General features: G+C 32.4%; 1 protein-coding gene across 47 annotated transcripts in view; it reads right to left on the bottom strand.

The window, feature by feature from the left end:
* Positions 1 to 481: 481 nt before the first annotated feature.
* ADGRL3 (adhesion G protein-coupled receptor L3) overlaps positions 482 to 21,756 on the bottom strand; it is an 866,327-nt gene continuing 845,052 nt past the window's right edge. For 22 of the 47 annotated variants that reach the window (XM_032151691.2, XM_032151695.2, XM_058434505.1 and 19 more), the window contains one exon: positions 482 to 2,822. In XM_032151691.2, the coding sequence (XP_032007582.1) occupies positions 2,023 to 2,822 (800 nt within the window). In that variant the 3' untranslated portion in view covers positions 482 to 2,022. Of the gene's footprint in view, positions 2,823 to 4,718; positions 4,771 to 9,279; positions 9,439 to 21,756 lie in introns of all 47 variants that reach the window. The other 25 variants (XM_032151761.2, XM_058434598.1, XM_058434578.1 and 22 more) reach the window with 11 other exon arrangements.

The raw sequence follows: 21,756 nt of genomic DNA, 5'->3' as shown, positions 1-21,756 counted from the left end.
GTCTTATTGTATCTTTATAAAATGAATATTCTCTTTCTTTGTAGCTTTTAGCAAATTGAGGGAATTTGAATTTCTAACATCAAAAGGGAATGCACAAAGGAGGAAAAAATATGACTCACCCAGCCCCAAATTTGATATTTATATCTATCTCTGATTGAATCTGGTTTTAAAGGTAAGCATAGTGACTGCAGCTGGTTTATAGATAAGCAAACAGTAACATATATGTTAACCTGCTCAAAATCAAGTTATGCCTCTGATTTCAGCCAAAATAAACATGCCCATTCCATTTTTCTGGTTTACTTTGTCTGCAAACCTGTATGATTTTGTGCTTAGCTTATTCATCTAGGCAGATTGATTTCTTTTGCATGGCTCATTTGGGCCACAGAGGATCAGCAAAGTTTATGTATTGAAAACAGAAGGAAAGAAAGGCGAGAAAAATAAGAAGAGTAATTAATCATATAGTACATACATCAATACAGTATCTTCTAAATCTCAATCAGTTGTTTATTGGTTGGCAAACAAGTTTCACTTTACAACAAATATTAGTAATGAGGTCATCCAACTTTGAGACCATACAAAATGGATCATAAATTAAAAAAAAATTATATGTGCTGCTAATTTACCTTTTGTATTCCTACATTACTCAAAATCCTGTCAAATAAATACATTTTCCTGTTAATAAACAGAAGACCTTTTTAAAAAAAATCACTTCAAAATAATTTGACCTTCCAATTCTTTCTTACGAGGGAGTGAATTTCCTCTAAAAAGTGGTAGTGCAGGTGCCCACTTGGGGATCAGACTGAGCATTCAGCACTTTAATGCCTATGGAAAACCGTTTTTCACATGCAGAAGCCCCACTAGTTCTATAGACACCTTTTGACTTCTAGAATCATAGCTAGTGTCCTGGTGATGAACTGCTTGCCAAATATGCTTTGCATTACAACAGACGTGCCCTGTAAACATAAAAGTTTGTCCTGCTCTAATTTGCAAAAAACACTGTTGGAAATATTCTGACTGCATAAAGATATATAGTGAGGGAAGGAAGTCTAATTTTATTTATTTTATTTTTTTTGTAAAAAATAATTTGTTTGCATTACTAGAAAATGATTCTTATAAAGTGATAGTTCCATTTATTTATTTTTTGCCAGGCAAAATTTTAAAGGAAAAAAAGGCAAAAAAGAAAAAAAGAAAGAAAATGAAGAAAGAGAAGAAAGGAAGGAAACTTTGCTCTCTTACTGGTAGACAAACTTGCAAGACCAGCACAAAAGAAAAAGAAAATTTCTTTTTTTTTTTTTCTACTACATTAACAGGACTCAAATTCCGGAGGAACAGAAAGCAGACTATATGTGCAATGCTAGTATCTGTACATTACATAGAAATTGTTCAACTTTTTTTTCTGCCATTAGTTTTATCATCAGTTAATACAGCAAATCATAAAATATGCATTTAGCATATAATTCTAGAATTCCCCTCCATTTCATTATTAATTTTGCTGTTTTATTTTGTTTTCCACAGCTATTCCAGCTGTGGTGAATTCAGGTTGTGAGTGACCAAAAACCCTATGTGATACAGTTTTGCTTTGCTTTTATGTTTGTGCAGCACTCCAATCTAGATGCAGCATTGTTACTAATTTCAGACAACTGTTCTGGCCTTTTAAAAAGCAGGTCCTTGTAATTTTAGTAACAGAGCATCAGAGATGTTAAAACATACACAACATAATTCAACAAGGCCACAATGAGTGCCATTTTCTTCATATCTTGTTCATTAACATAATGAAGTCTCCACCTGAAGGGGAAAGGACAAGAAAGGATGGGGTACAGGGGAATTTTAGCAGTTATCTTTCTCCCCTGGACTGACCTAAAAATCCCATTAAAAAAAAAAAAAAGTCTGAGAGTTTGTGTTTGTCTTTTGAGGACAGCATAAAGATTTAGGAGTACACACATTATTACCACTGCTTATATCAACTCAGAACAGTCAACAGGGTGTTAGCAGTTTTGTTGGTTTCCATTTCTGTGTCATCTTCTATAGACTAGTGACCAAATGAGCAGGTCCTTTTGAACTTCCCTCGGGAGGGGTCCCATCTTTGTTTGGAGGAACTATAAATCCATCACTGCTGCCGCGCCCTAGCTGGTAGTAAGTATGCAGCTGATGGACGTGGTTTCTGGAACCCAGGTTTGGCATGCTTTTGTAGTAAACATCTTCGGCATCACCACATTTGGCCGGTGGGGGTTCGGTCTGGGTGCTGGTGGTAACACTCTCTGTGGCGGCCACACCAGCCAGTGTCGGCATGCTGGTATAGAGAGAGTCTCTGTGGGGTGACTGGAGATCTTCTGTGTGCTCGTTGGTTAGCAAAGGGAAAAAGCTCTCGCTGTGGTCTTGGGGGATCCGCCTTCTGGTATAATGGTGTGGCTGGTGGTTCTCGGTGGAGTATACTCTTGGGGGCAGCAAAGGAGCATCAGATTCCTCATGAATGAGTTCCAGGCCCAAACTCTCCTCGTGGTTAAACGAGGTGGCATCATCCAGGACAATGGCAGCATCTTCCCTTCCACTGCCGAGGTTATTCACCAGCTTGTTCATCAGATTCCTGTTCTGTTCGCTGGAGCGCTCGTGGTTGTTCAGGTAGGAAGGGATATAGTTGGAAGTGAGTTCCTTCAGAATCTTTTTCTCTAGGGCGGTCTCGTTATGGTTATAGCCACGGTCTATGATTTGCACACAGTTGCTCAGGTATTCGCCGCTGGCAATGCTGTAACTATTGCCATGGTTACCATTCAGTGGTAGAGTATCCATGACACTTGTATCCCTGGCATTGTTCAGAAGCCCCTCTGAAAAAGATTACAAGATACTATGACATTTATATCCAACAAGCCATAGAACACATACACAAACACAGAAGCAAAAACATTAATTGACTATGAAATATGTATAAATTGCTAGCATTTACTTAAGTATAAAATGTTTGGAGGGAAACAGAAAATACTATTAAATCTATATATGTGTATAATTGGACCAGTGATTGAAACCATATAAATGGGAAAATCATATTTAAAGTAGATCTTTAAAAGAATTTTTAAAAACCTATAAATTATCAATTTGCAATTGCCACACAAACATTGGCTGACATTATTGGAAGTATATTTGGTTATAACCTGGACAAAATAACATAAAATTTTCGTGTAGTCATTCATAGCTTTCAATTTATACACATCAAAGTCAGTTAAATAATTCATTACCTTTAATTTTACAAATTGTCTTAGCACCAAAATAGGTATAATATTAACATAATTCATGTGTGGTACTTTGAATATACTGGTCAAAAGTAAAAGCAACAAGCAGTGTCTAATAAATTGAAATTTAATTTGTAAGATTAAAAATAATCCCTTCATACAAAACCACAAAAGGATTATGTTAAATTTCTCAGAATGATGAGGTCATGAAATAATGTTTAGTCAGGTAAATGGCACATCAAAAGAATTTACACCTAGGAATTTTCGAAACAAAAGTATTTGGATTTACTTCCTAATTTTTTTTTTCTGCTATAAGCATTTTGGCTGTTATTGTATGCTATCCCATCAGAGATTTTTTTAGGGTCATTAAGTAATAAATACTACAAAAGAATTTGTAAAGACACAGGTATCTGGTGCCTAAAAACATTGTGTCAGTATTAATGTTACCATTATATAATGAGTGATGGATTTGTGTGCATGTTAAAGTTTGGGTTTAAAAGAGGATAAACATTTTATTCTGGTAAGAAACAGCTGCAGTGAAATAAATCTGACCACATATTTCTTCAAGGTTTTTGCATTCCATTGAATGAACAGAAATACAAGAATCTATAATAGTTTCATAAATCACTTCAAATGCAACCACAAAATGAAAAAACACATTTAACCAATATTGGTAAATAAGAAAGGATGTTTATTTACAGAAATATTAATTGGAGAATTCTATTAAACTTCTTAATATATTGCTAACTTGTGAAAATACAGCATTCATTCTATATCTGTGATGCAGTTATTTATCAAAACTCAACTAGTTCATTGCTGGTTTAAATTCTGTGTTTCAAATATGCCAATTTTTATTTGGACTCCTGATGCATACTGTGTATTCAAGTAAGACAGTTTTCAAAATTAGCAATGCATAAATTGTATTAATAAGCAGCCATCACAGACATAGGGTGAAGCGATTTATTTTCATTTTATATCTTGTAGACAAATCCACAATGTTAGGAAAAAATAAAAGTAAATGCTTCTTAAAGGGCTGTATGTGATGGGTGATAGCTTTTGCAGAAGCTGCTATGGTATGCTTGATGGCTATGGTTGGATGGCTGATGCATTGAAACACGTGTTTATTATTTCGGTTTGTCAATGCATTAGGTACGGGCTGAAACCAGCCATAGTAAAATAAAGTGGATATGTTGCATGTGACACATTTTTATGATGGAATGTACTAATAAAAATTAAAAGTTTATGAATTACTTAGCAAAAATAAATGCTTAATTTAAAAACAATTTAACTCACACAAACATTACATGAAACTTAACAACTATGTTGATTATGTGACAATAAAAGAATCAGACAACAAAAGCGTCTAATCTCTATTAACATATATTTATGTAAGTTGATTCATAGGCTTTTTAGTTTTTAAATTGTGAGATGAACTGTTTTTAATAACTACATCATCTATATGTGATGCAATAAAAGTGAACTAAAAAAAATTACATTTGATATGCAATGTTTAGCTTTACTCCCATACTTGTCTCTCTGTAGGGCTCTAAACGACAGCATGAAGAAAAGGAAAGAAAAAACAACAAGTAAGCTTACAGCGACAGTAGAAGAAACATGAGTAAAAAGCAAATTGATGATATGCAGAAAAAAGAGTCAAAGGAAATAATTTCCACTGCCCCAAAATTCATGAGTCTGGGTTACATGATTTATCATAATTAAAAATACTGAAATGTTAGTCAGAAAATAAGAAATCCCCCTTAACACATGCTAATATAATGAGTCTTTAATAAGCGTTTCCATTTGTAAATTTCAAACAAATACAAACTTCAGATTATCACATAAACCAAGGAGAGTAAAAATTTGAGGGCAGATCATGACTATTTTCACCAATATATTTCAATGTCACACACGTGTGTGTTTGTTAGAGTATACCTGCTTCAAGGAATGTTATTTAATTTTAAATTTTTTCAGTAAAAGTATAAATAAAATCTGAAGCTTTTATACAGAGAGAAACCAGAATTGACGACTTTCATAATCGTGTTCATTTTTTCCCGCCTTATGTATCTTCTCTTTTCCTGCACAAAAGTTATTTCTCTATTATACATATATGAATCTTTTTATCAGATTTAAATAAAAACTGATCAATATTGTCATTTTTGGAGCTCATATTCAAAGGTTGTGTAACTATGGAGGAAAAAAAGGTTAAATTTATTTATTATTCTGAATACAGAAAATGTGAGAGGGGAAAAACGCAACCAACAATATTAGGTTTCCTTCTGGATGGTTGCACAATTGTATGCAATCAAACATTTTGAGAGTTGATCCTTTAAAAACACAATCCTATCAAAATTTTTTTTTTTAAGGAAAAAAACCTCTTATTTTAGCCAGGTTAACAGAGCTGTTCTTGCTGATTTTGTCTACAAAAAGAGTAAAGTATCATAAAATAAAAACGAGCAAATTCACTGGGCCAGATCATTTCAAAGGGTTCTATCTTACTATAATTTAATGACAGTTTAAAGAGACAGTTTTGGTACTTTAAATGTTGATTTGCTTCTCAGCAGAAAGATCAACAACATTTCAAAATGCAGAGGAAATCTCTTTTAAAGTTTCAAAAGAACTTTGAAATAAGAATTTGAAAGGAAGGGCCAAGCCAGTATATCGAGAGATGTAAATGCTTGCAGGCTCATTATGGCTCATTCCTTAAATGAAAGCATTTTAGAGCTGGAAAGCACATGAGAGATCATTGAAATTCAATTCCCACTTTTCAGAGAAGAGGAGACTGCAGCCCAGAGGGGCTGAGGCTTTATCTAACACCACCCTGCTAATATGGCAGAACTGGGATCAGAAAAACGTCTTCCAGACTTCTTCCAATTCTGTCTGCTGCAATCTCCTTCACTTCACATCTGCCTTAGGCTTTGAAAACTATCACAGAAAGTCTATTTATATACATTCTAAAATGATCTTGTATTCTTACCAACTATAATATATTCTTCACTATATTCTGTTCTAGGACTATGTATCTTTAAAGTTTTAGAATTGAATTAAATTACTTTAAAATGTAAATTATTTTAGTAAATCATGACTTCCTCTCTAAATTATGTTTTGTTGACAGGTTTTTGTATAATGAGATTTATCTTTACAAAAATTAAATTCCTAATACTGTAAAGAAGATAATGGTCCAGAAGTACTCTGCATGAAATTTAAAATATTTCCAGATAGACTCTAAATTCAGTGTAATAAAAGTATATTATTCATCTTCATTCCTAATTCTGTATGCCTCAGTAACACAATAAACACATCTTTACATATTTTAAATAAATGGTGTTACAACCAAGAATAGATACTTTAAATCAGTATGCTTCTATGCTTGGATAGCATTGGTGCAACTGAACCAGAGGACCCACACAATAGAACCAAGTGGTAATTCCACATAAACCACTCCAGTACATACCGAGCCACCTATATTTCATGTAAGATTTCACCTTGCCAGTAAGAATATAAGTGCATTCATCTGAAAGTATAAGATTAGTAGCAATATGACAATCACCAAGATTTATTTTTGGTCAGTGGTAAAAAAGAATTATTTTAAGCACTACCATAGTTTCTTAACCTCCTAAAAAATATTAAAACATTAAATAGTGTACAATTCAACTTCTGACTCTGGAAAACATTAATAAAGTTATTTAATTTGTTTTTTTAAAAAAGTCAGTAAAAGTTATCGAATTTACTAGAATAAAAGGCAAATCCATTCAGAAGAATCCTTTGTATATTTATTGATAATCTCAGTAGCAATAACCAGTCATAGATCCCAAGAATAAAAGTTTGTATCCAATACAGTATTATTTAAAATTCTTACATTGTGAGAACTACAGTTTGATAGTTTTTATAGAAGTATTCCATCCTTGGAAAAATCTCATACTTTAAGATACCAGTAAAAATAAAGTAAGACAAGAAGGCAGATATTGAATTAGGAAAAACATACAGATTAATCAGTTTTACTTTTTCATTATATAAGAAGTTAGAAATTATAACTGAATTAGCAAAAAAGCTAAACAAAATGTGGTCCAAATTTATTATTTGTTTTAAAATAAATACCTATGACTCTTCTATGTAGGGTGAATAAAGTAGAATACATTTAATTTCCAGATAGGGTAAAAATCTTCATTTAACATCATTCAAAATTTACTAATATGTCAGCACATGTTAATATGTTTATAATGACACAATTACCTGTCACTCGTCCTAAGGAAAACAAAGAAAAAAGCAAAATAAAACAAGCCTTTATAAGGTTTACCAAATTGTTCTGCCAAACCACATCTGATGAATTGTGTAATGTACAATTCATTGAGTGCTACAATGAAATAGGGACATTGAGATATAAAGAGACACTTTAGGTGGAGTAACCAAGAAGAAAGACCCAGATACTGTCTCATATTGATGATTCTGATTCATTACAGAAATGGAAGACTAAAGGAAGACAGGTTAGCTGTTTCCAAGTATTTAAAGGATTGCCACAGACAACAGAAGAATGCTTTGCTCTTCTTTGCTCTAGAGGCCAGAGAAAAATTTCAGCTTAGTGGAAGAAAAAAATATATACGTAACAAATGGAGTGTTTCAACAATAGAATATATGAGATTCTGAGGTGGGATGGGCCCCATTATAGGAAATACTTAAGCACAAGCTGACAGAATGTCAGCAATGATGTAAAGAGAATTCAATGAGCTCTATGCCTTCTAATTCTAAAGACATGTATCCCTTAAGAAATTTGAAGTTCAAAGTGAGCTGAATTATTTCATTGTATCGACAAACGACTTGCCTATATTCCTGTAGTCACTTTTGATTACTGACTTTGGTGTTTCTGAAATAATGTAAAATCATCCTTCGTATCTGGCAAGATGCCTCCTGGGGAAGCTCAGATGGTTTTAGACACATAATGGCCTTATTTTAACAAATACATCCTTTTCTGCAATGGTACATTCTCACTAAGTTGCACACACTCACACCACTAATCTTTCACCTGTGACTGAGAAAGAAAAAAAAAAAAAAAACAACAAAGATTTCCACAGAGGATAGTAGAAATTTTATTAAAAATTGCCTAGAAAATTTAAATACTGCCAATTACATCCAACTTGAAAGAATCATGGAAGTCTCTTTGTAATTGTGAATTTTCTTTCAAATATAATTTTAAGTAAGTGGATCGCTGACTAGGACTTTTATAAAACTTGTATTTGAATAATTTTCTCTTGTAGTCTGTTTACATATGATATATTTTAAGCTTTCTGTGTTCCTAACACATTTTTATACTCAGGAAAGGTAAAACCATGTCCGAATGCTTATATTGTAAGTGGTTTTAAAGAGATCTATGGTGGTTTGTTTTTCTTTCTGAGATACAATTAATTTTTGGATCATTTCCAAGCTGCAGGATGTACAGAGGAACCATACTCAAAAGCCTTGTTTTTAACATATAGCCACAGAAGAAAAAGCAATTTTATGACCTGCCTGAGCCAGCTCTTATTGGCAATGGCAGAGCTAAGGCAGAACCCAAGCTGCTACTGCCCAGTACACTGTCTTTATCCTCCACTGCTTACTTCAATGTAATTCTCCCCAGAGTTGATTTAAATGCTTTCATCAGTACTAATGGTTTGTGCTCAGAGTGTACTTTATGGTATAACAAAGTAAGATTTGTTTTCTTGATCTTATAATATTAAGACTATTGAATCAAGTCTTCTTTTATATTACTTACCTTAAGAAAATATCTCATTTCTCAAAATAAATACATAGATATTTAATATAAAAATAAATGAACAACAAGTACTGACAAACCACAATACATTTTATAACATTATGGAGAAACAAACACATATTGATGAAGCAGGCATTTGTTTATCAGCAGGAATCCATTTTTTACTAAGGAAAACCTAAGGAAAATGGAAAATAAAAGCACCAAAGGGGTGGAATGCAAAAGGAGTCTGCATGTCTGCTTCCAAAACAAAGAAAGGCAGGAGAAAGAAAAATAGAATGTGCCCATAAAAGCTACATAAAATGGGACTCTCACTTGAAAAAATTAAGATAAACTCCAGCACACCTTGTGCGTTGTACATGCTGACAGAAGGGTTGTTACAGACCGCCGGTTCCCCAAGCAATGTATTATAGGGATTGTTAGTACCATGCGGACGAAGCAGAGCATTGCTTATAAGATGATTAGCCATGGCTCCTGGAGCAGCCCCATAGAAAGACAGAGAAAAAAAAAAAAAAAGGTCAATCAGGCAAATGTGTTTGGAAAAAAGAAAGGAAACATTTAGAATGACAACAATTGATATAGTCCTCATCACAGGCAGGCAGCTAACCAGACTAAAAAAATACGCTACTTAGAGCACACATTTCCAACAACGCACATATCTGAGTCAATGGGAAGGAAAGAAAATGATTTACAACGTTGATTAAGCTACATTTAAAGTTTTATCTTTCCCAAGGTGTATGCAAGAATATATTCCCATGCTTGCTAAAAATTAAAATGAAAATGAAAAAAGCAAAATCTAGTCATTCATACAAACAAAACACAAAACACAAAACAAAAGCCAAAAAAGAGTTTAAAACACACACAAAAAAGCAAAAATTAAACAAAACATTCCCTCATTCACAGAACCCATTGGGTTGTTTCCAATGAAAGTAAAACAGGATAAAAGGCAATATTTATGATAAAACACTCATTTGGAGAGCAGTTGTTGACACAACAGAATTTGACATTTCTGAAATTCTATAAAGAGGAATCATTTAAGATGAAATAAAATAAAATATAATCACACATTAGTACACTGTGGAAGCATACTAATTTGGTGATCTTACAAATCTGATAAAAAGCCATATAGATGCGATCTTAAATATTTTAAATAAATTATTAACTTTACAATGTCAAGCAATATACACATATATAATTCCATTTTCCGTTTTCCATTTTCCAACTGGTTGTTTGGAATTTGACATAGCAATGAAACAATGTTAAATTCTTTCACCCTTTTGTGAATACTTTTTGTTCTTAGTTTCTAACACCATTAGTATGAGTTGCAACTTTCCATCCTCCAAAGCCATTTAACCAAGAAGCAAAGATCAGAGGAGTTTTATTAATATACTTAGGACATTTATGAAAATAATAGACAGAATTGTGTATTTGTGTTAGATGAGTAAAGAAAGAAAAAGTCACAAAGGAAAGCAAAATACAAATTGCATGAGAATAGTCATGTTGAACTGACAGGTGTATGTTAATTTAAATATATGTATTAGAGGATGGAAACACAAGCTATAGGCTGAGAGACAGATTTGTAAAACAAATTTACAAATATTTGTAATCCAAAAAAGAACTAGTATCGAGCATGCAGAAAGAAGTCTCAAAAGTCAACGTTAAAAAAAAAAAAAAAAACTAATAGCAACAACAAACACTTCAATTAGAAAATGGTTCAAAAGCATAAACAGATATTTCATGGAAGAGGATATACAAGTGGCAAATAATCTTATGAAACAAATTGTTATTGGCCTTAGAGAAATACAGGTTAAAACCACAATGAGACATTACTACATATCTAAAATAAAAACGGTGAAAAACATTAAACGATGGCAAGAATGCAGAGAAATGATTATTCATACATCATTGGTAGGAATGTAAACTAGCACAGCCGCTCTGGAAAACAGTTTGGCAGTTTCTTATAAAACTACTTGTGCAATTACTGTGACACCCAGCAACTGCAATATTGAACATTTATCTCAGAGAAATGGAAATTTACATTCACACAAAAACCTGTACATGAATGCTCATTGCAACTTTATTTGTAGTAGCTCCAACCTGGAAACAACCCAAATTTCCTTCAACTGGTGAGTGGCCAAACAATCTGTAGTATTCCCATACCATGAAGTACTAGTCAACAAACAAAAGGAGCAAACTACTGATACACATAAAAACTTGGATAAATCTTTAGAGAATTACACTGAGTAAGAAAAGTCAATCCCAAAAGTTTACATACTGTGTAATTCCATTTATAAGTGTAACATTCTTGAAATGACAAAATTATAGAAATGGAGAACAGAGAAGTGGTTGCCAGGGGTTAAAGATGGAGGATGGAGGTAAGTGAGTATTGTCATGAAAGGACAACATGAAGCATCCTTGTGGTGATAAAATTATCTACTCTGTATCTTCACTGTGATGGTGTAAACATGAACTTACTTTATGGGTAAAATTGCATAGAACTAAACACATACATACAAATATAATTAACTACAGGTTAAACTAAAGAAATCTGAAGAAGAGTGGTGTATTCTATCAATATTAATATTCTGGTGTGATCTGGTGTGATATTGCAGTATAGTTTCACAAGATATGAGAGAAACTGGATAAGTGATACAATATCTCTCGGTATTATTTCCTACAACAGCATGTGAATCTACAATTATCTCAAAATAAAAAGTAATCTACTAGGCAGGGCACAGTGGCTCACACTTGTAATCCCAGCACTTTAGCAATCTATGTTAAATTAATGAAACAAAGAAATGCCACTCCTAAAAAATGTTAAAAATGAGAAGAGAAGTGTGGGTAATAGTATTTTCAATCTTTTCTAAATTATAACTCTTTGTCAGAGTAAATTATCAGTCAACTAACAAATGTCTTAACCTCAACATTGAAAAAATGAACACCTCTTGATTTAAAGGACATTATCCCTTGTCAGATCTCTAGAGTTGGAAGGCACCAGTTCATTCAGGAAATAACTCATGTGATTGCATCCTGTATTTCCTGCAAAGAATAAGCATAGAACTGTCACAGAATTTTTCACTTTCTAAGTGTTCAATATTTGCTTTCTGAAGATATAAAACATATGCATCTAAATAGTGCAACAGCAGATTTTCAATCTATTGTGTAATGGGCTTATAAGGGTATTATTTTCCATTAATGAATTAAATATACGGTATTTTATGAGAAAAAAAGTTTATCATAGTGCCTTTTGGACAAAAAAATGAAAAATTGTACATCTTAAACATTTATATTGTTGATGTTCTACAAATTTAAGATTAATAAGAGGATTTAGTCTGCATAACATATTAGAAAACCACATTATCTGTAAATTGTACTTCCTGTCTTATATTTATTATTCTAGATCTTTTTCAAGTAAAAAAGTAAAATTAGTTTTCTAATACAAATAATTTCTAAAATCACTCTAAATAAGCATTTAAATAGAAAATGAAAGGTATAAGTTAAAATGAACTAGTGTAAAAATCTTAAAAAACATAATTGCCCAAATTCTTTATACTCCCTCAAAGATTAAAAAAAGGGCAAAATGTTTATGGCTAAGGCTTACAGCTGCATCCCTCCGTATTTCCCTTCATTGCTATACATTATCTAATTTGAACTAATTGGGAAACAAATAATAAAGTAAGGAGATTGCACGCCACTCTTCTTCCTTGCTTCATATAGCTTCAAAAGTAAAATATTTCTTTATCTTAAATACATGTATATTTTTTCTATATTGATCTAAAAGAAGATAATTTGAAAAAAGAAAAATGCACTTTTGAATAAGGAACAGTTGATTGGGAAGAATCAAACGTAAGGAAGAAGCAGATGATTCAACTTTTTGGTTTCTGTGTTTATCATTCAGTTTATTGAAAAGCCAAGAATACAAGAACAAAAAAGGATTAATCATACAAAAAAAGAGGCGTTTCATATTGGCATTCTAATGAAACTATCGAAGATTTAAAAAATAATCTATGTGGTTTTAGCTATCCTGGCATAAGTTTCCTTTTCAGTTTTTGTAAGTGTTTTCTAATTTTTAATGTATTTTAAAAGTACTTTGATCAGTGAAACTATTAATCTGAGAAGACAGTTAGTTCTAAAGTTCATTTTATTTTTCCATCATTTCTGCAAAGCTGGAAAATCCAGCAACAATGGCAGAAATACTACATAGCTAAGTGTATGACACAATGGTGGCTATGTGGAACAATCTTTAGTCTCAGCCACGTGGCTTTGGTAGGTTGCTTCTTCACATCTCAATGCAATCCAGAATCAGTTATTGATCTGTAGCTGTAATGAGTGTCATGCAGTCATAATTGGATATCTATTTGCTGGTTACACTGAAACCATATAAACACATAAAAAATAACACAAAACTCTTAAGGAAAATGCATGTCCCTCCTTACCGTTGGTATTAAGGACCTTTTCCTGACAAAAGAAACTAATCGCTACTTAAACATCCCTTGCTTCTTTACGGTCTAGCACTCACTTTCAGGCCTCATGCACCATTTGAAATCAATGTAATCATTGTTTCTGGAATTAACTCTACAAATGAGAGTTCTAATTCAAATGAGGTCTTCAGCAACAGAAACAAAAAAGAAAGAAATGGAATTTGATGATTAGTGTTTTGCAAAGTGTATAAAGACACAGACCAGCTCTGTGGGTTTGTTAGTATGAAAGAGTAAGGGATATGTCTGAGTAATCAAACAATTATCCCTCATTTGAACCATCTAATGTAAGAATTAAACACTTTTCCATGACTATTCAGGACTTGGAACGACCTCAAGAGGACATGCTTCCTATCGCTCTACCAAACAAGTACAATTTAAGTACAATTTTCCTCGAAGGTACTATCTCACAGTTCCTACAGTCCACATTCACTAAGTAGAATGGTTTCAGCACTGACTGTGCTGAAAACAACACCTAGTTTGCTGCCAATGCCTAGATCTTTTAACTAAAAACTTGCACAGAAGCTGTCTTCCTCCCCCTTTTATGTGCAAAGTTACTTTTGTCTTTCCTCTGTAGCTGCACTGCATTTCTCTTGCCTTAGCTGACGTCTATTCCGTTTGCTTTTGGCTGTCTCCCCAGTTGACTTAAGTCACTTTTAATTCTAATACTATCTTCCAGGATTCTGTCTACCCTGTCTCTTCCTCTTCCTTCCAACCAGCTTCTGATTTGTAAACTTCCCTTCTAATAGCTGCGAAATTGTTGAAGACTTCCAAGAAGTTCAGTGTTTACAGACCATTTGTCACTGTTCTGCAGCTGAAAAGTTGGGCTTACTGGTTAGTCAGCTTGAAGACATACATACGATGGTGAATTTTGGGGGCTCAGGAAGGAAGAGATAGTTGCAATATTACCTATGTGAAACGAATGTCCATGTGCTAATTTTTCCTGGAATGGAGGCACCATGAAAAAGAAATACACAGGGGTTTTCACTCTCTACACCAAGTGTCTAAATAGTCCCTAGAACTCAAAAAACATTTAAGTAATGAAAAAACATATGTGAAATTGATGGCATCTTGAAAACATAACATTAAATCAAAGTTATCCATTATGAGTAGTCTTATAATTTTAGTAAATTTTTTAAGAGTGTCAGTTGTTCAGCTCCTAATGTAATTTATTTCCTTCTAATCCTATACCAGGTACTCTACTATCTAAACTTTAAAAGCAGAAATAAACAATCAATCATATATTATTTGGAAATACAAAAGTCTACCTGAATACTAACTGCGGATAACAACACAAAACAAAACAAAACAAAAAACAACTCACTGCCTGCCGTGACTCAAAGTAAAAAGCTCAAATTGGGGTTAAAAATAAAGTGGCTATGTGAAAATGACAGCTCCTTAATTATTTAACTCACAAACTCCTGGCTACGGTCTGGTCATGCTTGCTTATTTGCTGTCAGAAACAAGGAATAGCCCTTTAATAAAGCCATGGAAAATTATTTAAGATTGAATTTCAACATATGTGTATCAAGCATGGCATAGTGTCTCACGCCTGTAATCCCAGCACTTTGGGAGGCTGAGGTGGGTGGATTACTTGAGATCAGGAGCTCGATATCAGCCTGGCCAGCATGGTGAAATCCTGTCTCTACTAAAAATACAATAAAAATTGGCCAGGCGTAGCGGAGCGTGCCTGTAGTACCAGCTACTCAGGAGGCTGAGGCAGGAGGATCACCTGAGCCTGGGAGGCAGAGGTTGCAGTTAGCTGAGATCACACCACTGCATTCCAGCCTGGGTGACAGAGCAAGACCCTGTCTCAATAAATGAATAAATAATAAAGAAAAACAGTATATGTGAATCATTGCCATGGTTGTCAATACAAGGCCAAGCACAAAATTTTTATTTCTGATGAAAGTGAGATACAAAGCAAAAACGATTTTCGTATGCCATATTGAAAAAATTGGAGAAGTTTCTTTAACACATGTTTAGAAGAAAGTCAGATCCTAAAGCCACTGAAATAGATGCAGTTAAAATCATAGTCATTTTAAGAAGAGTTCTCTTCTTTTTTACTTTATTTATACCTGAAGATCTAGACTGATATAAAAATTGTGAATGAGTGAATTTTGAGTGAAATAATGAGTCACACTCTTCTCAAATGTATAGTTTTAACACAAAACTGTGATATTTCTTTTCTTATGAAAATAGAATAGGTGTTTTGACATTGGGAGGCCCTGAATGACAGCACTGTCTGGGCTAGTTCAGTGTAATATATGTAACTGAGGACTGGAAATCTAAGGCTGAATGATGTGCTTTGAAACTGTAAAGTAAAAAACAGATCTGAAAAACGATGACAGTTGGATCTCACTTGAATCTATCATTCAGAAACATAACTCAAACAACGCTTCTTCTTGACAGTAGGCTAACAAAAGTATACTGAAATGATCTTAAAATAACTTGAATTGCCACTCTACTCTGCCCTCAGACTTTATTTTTTTAATGCACTTACATCCTTATTTGATCATATTGAATGGCCAAAGTTTTAGAATTCAAAACCTTGGTGATCTAATGAATCAACTGAATACAACCATTCATCAACAGTCATATAGCAATATGCCTCAATTTTCAAATTCTTATATTATAAATATTTAAGATGGCAGATGTTCTGTTTGCTTTACCCTAATAAAATAGTTTTACTCTGATGGTTCTTCCTTCTCTAATATCCTCCAGTCCAGTCCCTCATGTTCCTCTCTCCTTTGTCTTGACGTAACATTTCTTATGAAGTCACTTATAATATATACATTAATGTATATAAATTAGAGTTTTGCATAAAACAGAGTTACTACTGAGCGATGTCTCTCTATTTTTGTTTTCAGACCTTAATTTTGGCCCACAGTGGAGACTTCATTTTTTAACAGGTAAAAACAGTCTTTCTAATGGTTGTTATCTTCTATGGCATTAGAACACTAATTTCAGTGTAAAGCAAGGGATCTTTCACAGGGAGATGAGATCTATGAAGTTGGGAAATCCTTAACCCTGCATGTAAAATGATTTAGGTATATGTTTGTATGCTAAATTGTGCACATTCACATGTCTGCACTGCCTTCTGATGAAAGATTCCAGTGGCTTTTATTTCCTTTACAAAGAATTTAAAAACTGGTATAAAGGAATAAGAGGTAAGTTTCTTTCCTTAGTGAGTAAAATATATAAACAAGAAAAGTGAAAAAAGTAAATTAGAAGTACTCCAAGTATATATTATATTTATATCACCTAATTGACTGTAAGATTGCATTATGCAGAAAGGTTATAATTCAGAATTTATAACTGAGAAAGATTTTTAACATCATCTAATCTACCACCATTATTTAATACATAAAGAATCACAGGCTGAGGTATTTATAATTTATTCAAGGTCACACATGACCTCTGGTAGTTTTATTTAAATATATTTAAATCTGTGATTTTCAAATTTTTTTTAGGATCCTCTTCCTCAAAAAATGTTTCAACATAATTTTATTAGGAGCCTTGTAGGAGTTCATTAATCTTTCCATATGTTTTTTGATAATATTCAATTACTTTATATTCATATTCTTGTATTAAATTATATAAAATAAGTGAACAAAAAAGAAAGCAAATAGACAAAACAAGAGGCTTCCAGAATTACAGAGAACAGATTCAATAGGCATTGTCTATTTTAAGTATTTTGTTTCCATTTTTAGCTTTTTGGTGTAGCAAAACAATATCAACACACATAAACAATCTACAGAAAGTGCAAACAATGATTAGTTCAACTTTGTCAGGCTACTTTATAAAACAGGAATAGCTGTATAAATCAATAGCAAGTCACTTATTAAAAAAAAATGAACAGAATCTACATGACACCTTTCAAAGTTAAATAAGTTTTAAAATCACAGAAACCATAATTTTAGATTTCAATGTTTTAATTTGAACAATGAAATTACAAAGAGTCAAAAAAGAAATATTTTATTGAACGCTAAGAATTCTTTCATCTTTCTTCTAAAGTCATAAATTGAAGAGCTGACATCTTGATTTATCACACTATGCACTTTTAATAGCCAACAAGTTTGCTATTAAATTTTAATCAACCTGCCTATTAAATTTCATTCAAATCGTTTGGAGATACTTCAGCTTCTTTTAATAGCTAATTCATTCACTGGGAATCCATTAATATGGATTTCAGTGACACATTTTCTCAAGTACAGATTAAGTTATTGTTAGTTCAATATAAAATCACATAGTCTGAATTCAGACTCTGTTTTAACATACAAATCCGAAGATTCAGAGTTGGGATCCCTAGAAGTTACCTCTTCAATTCCTCTTATTTTGTATCAGTTGGCTACATATGTGTCTTCTTGTCCAGACACATGAGTTTTTCCACAGCAAATACTTAAAAGTCAAATTGCTGGGTCATATCTTGTGCACATTTTCAATTTATTGAAGTAACATATTGCCTAAATGCTGTCAAACGTGTTTGTACAATTCACTTTCCCATGAACAGTGCACTTATTCTCTCAAATTCTTGCTAGGATTTAGCATTGTCAGACTGACATTTTTGCCAATCAGATAGAGTATGAAATGGTATTTCACATCACTGTTATACTCTGCATTTCTTATTACTATAAAGGTGGGTAATTTTTCATATGTTTATTTGCTATAAGGGTTTTTTTTTGTGAGTTGCCTGTTCTTATCTTTTTGCCCACATTTCTATTGGGTGGTTGAATTTCATTTATTAATTTGTAGACATTCTTTATACAATATGAGCACTAGCATTTTGTTTTTTGTATATGTTGTTTACACTTTCTCCCAATGGCTTGTGTGTTATGAGTACAGTTTCAATGTTGAGAAAACGATCTTATCTGTCTTTTTCTTATAGGTTGTGATCATTATTATTTTGTTTTTAAAAACTCCTTCTTTAATCTAAAATCTGAACTATAATTTTTAAAGTTTTAAGGTTTTATATTTAATATTTTTCCATATTATGCAACACAACACTATCATATTGCAAATGAGAAAACTACCATCATTAGATATTCAATGACATTATTCATATAATTAGCTAGAAACCAAAGCTCTTTAGAGATTTTAGGTTTTCCATCTGCTTAAGCCAACAGTGTTAGGATTGAAACTCAGAATTGTTGGTGAATCTGCTTCAAAGCAAAGTGGTTGGTTTGCAGAAGTGAGAGACTCTTATTAGAAATTTATTAATCTCTAAAGCTCATCTTTTGTAGTCAAAGCCATGTATTTCTGTGTTCTTTTAACTTGGACATTTTGAATTCTTTTGCATAGTACTCAAAGAATACTGAGTCCGAAAATCCTGGGGCAATTTTCCTTAACCACAGGCAAAATAGCAGTAAACCGCAGTTCTTTTTAGTAAATCAAAGGCACTTAGCAAAAAATATTTATCTTTGTCATTCAAACAGTAGCAACTCAATTCATTTCCTCTAAATCAGATTATTTGATAGGCTGCTAATGGTATGTAGTCAATCCTATAGCTATATTTATCTGTTACTCACACATTGCTTGTGAATTTGTGCTGAAATAAAACAAAATGCAGAACAAATGAAAGTATTATTAATAAAGACAAAATAATTTACCAAAGTGAAAAAAAATGACATTTAGTATAACTCACTGCCCAATATTGGTGTATTTTTAATATTGTGCAAATTATATAATCTTACATGCAGAAGGTCTGTCGTGGCTAAAATTTGATCTTTTAAATTGGAAGCTATATTTGAAAAGTGTGTCTGAACAAAATAGACATGAATTCAAATAAGGTATCCGTGAATAAAGAGATTTTTGATAATATTACAGAAGGCTTATTTTTTACTATGATCATAATCAGCTCTGTTCTATTTAGACTGAGGCTGATTCAGGAAACATATTGTTTCTATTTTTCTAAATCAAGATTGACTATGTTCCTTCAATCTATATATCCTCTCAAATCTTTCTTAATTCTCCAGTGATTTTCCAGGCTTGTAATTTACCTTCTATGAATGTGGTAGCTGACTTGTCTTACATTTGAAGCGGCCACATTCCTTATTATGACAAATTACGAAGAAAGCTTATTATAAAAAATCATAGGAGAAGCTATCACATAAACAATTAAACTTTTAAATGGCATGTAGTATATAAAGCTGAGCTATATAAAGTGCAAGCCTTTGTATGCAATTCAACAGGAGCTAATTTAATCGAATACTACCCAATTATTGGTTGTTATAATTTAAGTACTTTCTTTCCAATGAGGCCTTTTTCTCTTTGCGAAACATATATCCTCCTTTCACATTTTAATTTTTTAGGTAATTGAATTAACTCCCCTTTACCTCACAATAGCAGACAGAAATTAATACAGCCTATTTCTTAGAAAAATAATTTGAACCAATGATGACTCTTTTAGAATTAACTTTGAATATTATATACGGTATTTATATCATCACAACCTTTATGTTTACAGTATTAGCAGGAACATTTTTCCAGATGAGATACACAGTTCAGGTTTTATTTGTTTTAAAATTTTGAATTATAAAGCATATCATAGTTTTTGTTAAAACCAGAATTAGCAATACAATAATAAAAAATTTAATTTATAATATTATCACTGAAATTTCAACTGAAATATATATTCTACTTATTCCAGGCATTACTGTATTGTCTTGACAGAAAAGGGCACAGCTTCAAAAAATATCAAATTCAGGAGTACAAAGATCTGGGAAAAGTTATATCTTTTTTATTACCACATGAGTATAAGGAAAAGCTATTTACCTGTTTTCCTAACATAATCTTTGCCCTCACCAAAATGTTAATCCTTGTACTGAAATATAAAAATTTTAAATTAAAATAAAAAAGATTCTACAAATAAAATACTTTGAAAGCTTCCAGGAAAGAAGAATGACAATGAAATTCCTCTTACAATCTAAGCCCTACAATTGGACAATAATGTATAATAATTCAACATATTCTGTATCAAAAATAAGTAATATGTAGTTTGCCAATCTACATCCTCATATATTCAGTTTTTTCGAGTATTTTTTTCCTTACATGGATAGGAAGAATCCACTCTAAAAAAACTGTGCTTAGAACAAAATAAAATGGAAGCAAATGAGTAATACATGAAGGAATTTTAGAAATAAAGATGTGAATAACTTCACTGTTAAGAATATCTATTTTCCATATTAGGTGATAAAAATAAAGGTCACTTTGAAATACTTCCTTCAAATGACTATATCTATATTCTAATCTTCAATTTCATGAAAAATTGTCATTATATGAAAAGAATCAATGTTTTTGTTATCCTGTATAGGGCTTTGTGGTCGGAAAGACCTTGTTTGGAATCTAGATGTTCCCTTTAATAGTCATGTGATCCTGGACAAGTTACTTTGACTACCAAGAAACTCAGTGTCTTCATGGATATAAAGAAAATGGATAATAAATAATGAACAGAGTACAATATGCAAATGATTACACACACACTAAAGGAGGAACACCAAATTTATCAACAAATACAAGGAGGCATATTGTGTTCTATCAGAGAAAAGAAAACCAGCAACTCCTAAGTTGGAATCTTCACACTTAGCTCTAAGAATAGGAAGTTTTAAAAATTACGTCCTCAATAACTTACATGCAACAAATAGCAATATTTTAGAGCTAAGTGGAAATATTCTCTAGCACTTATATTTAGAATTTATCAAGGTAGCTCACTGAAGCTTGTTTGATTCACAATAGAGGTAAGAAATACTGCTCATAATATGTGAGGTAATAACGTAATAAATCAATAAACATGAGGAAATTAAACAGAATTTTTAAAACCTCTCTTTTTAAAAGGATCTTTGAGAGTTTTAGGTTAACAATAATAATAAATACAAACTGTTTATTATTGTTTAGTTGGCTGTGAGAGACTGGATTACTTGGATGAGTCATATCAGAGACAAAGTTGAACACAATGCATAAGAAGGACTTGCTGAGTAAGCAATAAAAAGATTTTTTTCTTTTTCAGATCCTGCCAACAATTTATAGCCAAGGACCTTTGCCCTGGATTGATGGACATCAATATTTCATATATTTCATTTTGCCACTTGAATGGAGAGTTAACTCTGAAAATTATTTGGCTTCCTTGGGTGAACAACTTGGATATTAACAGCCTTGTTTAATTATCTGACAAATGGGATCTAATTAAACTAAAGAGCTTCTGCACAGCAAAAGAAACTACCATCAGAGTGAACAGGCAACCTACAGAATGGGAGAAAATTTTCACAACCTACTCATCTGACAAAGGGCTAATATCCAGAATCTACAATGCACTCAA

Source organism: Hylobates moloch, unplaced genomic scaffold, assembly GCF_009828535.3.
Source record: "Hylobates moloch isolate HMO894 unplaced genomic scaffold, HMol_V3 SCAFFOLD_2, whole genome shotgun sequence".
Taxonomy (NCBI): Eukaryota; Metazoa; Chordata; class Mammalia; order Primates; family Hylobatidae; genus Hylobates; species Hylobates moloch.
Note: the sequence above shows the minus strand (reverse complement) of the source record. Positions and strands in the feature narration are given on the sequence as shown.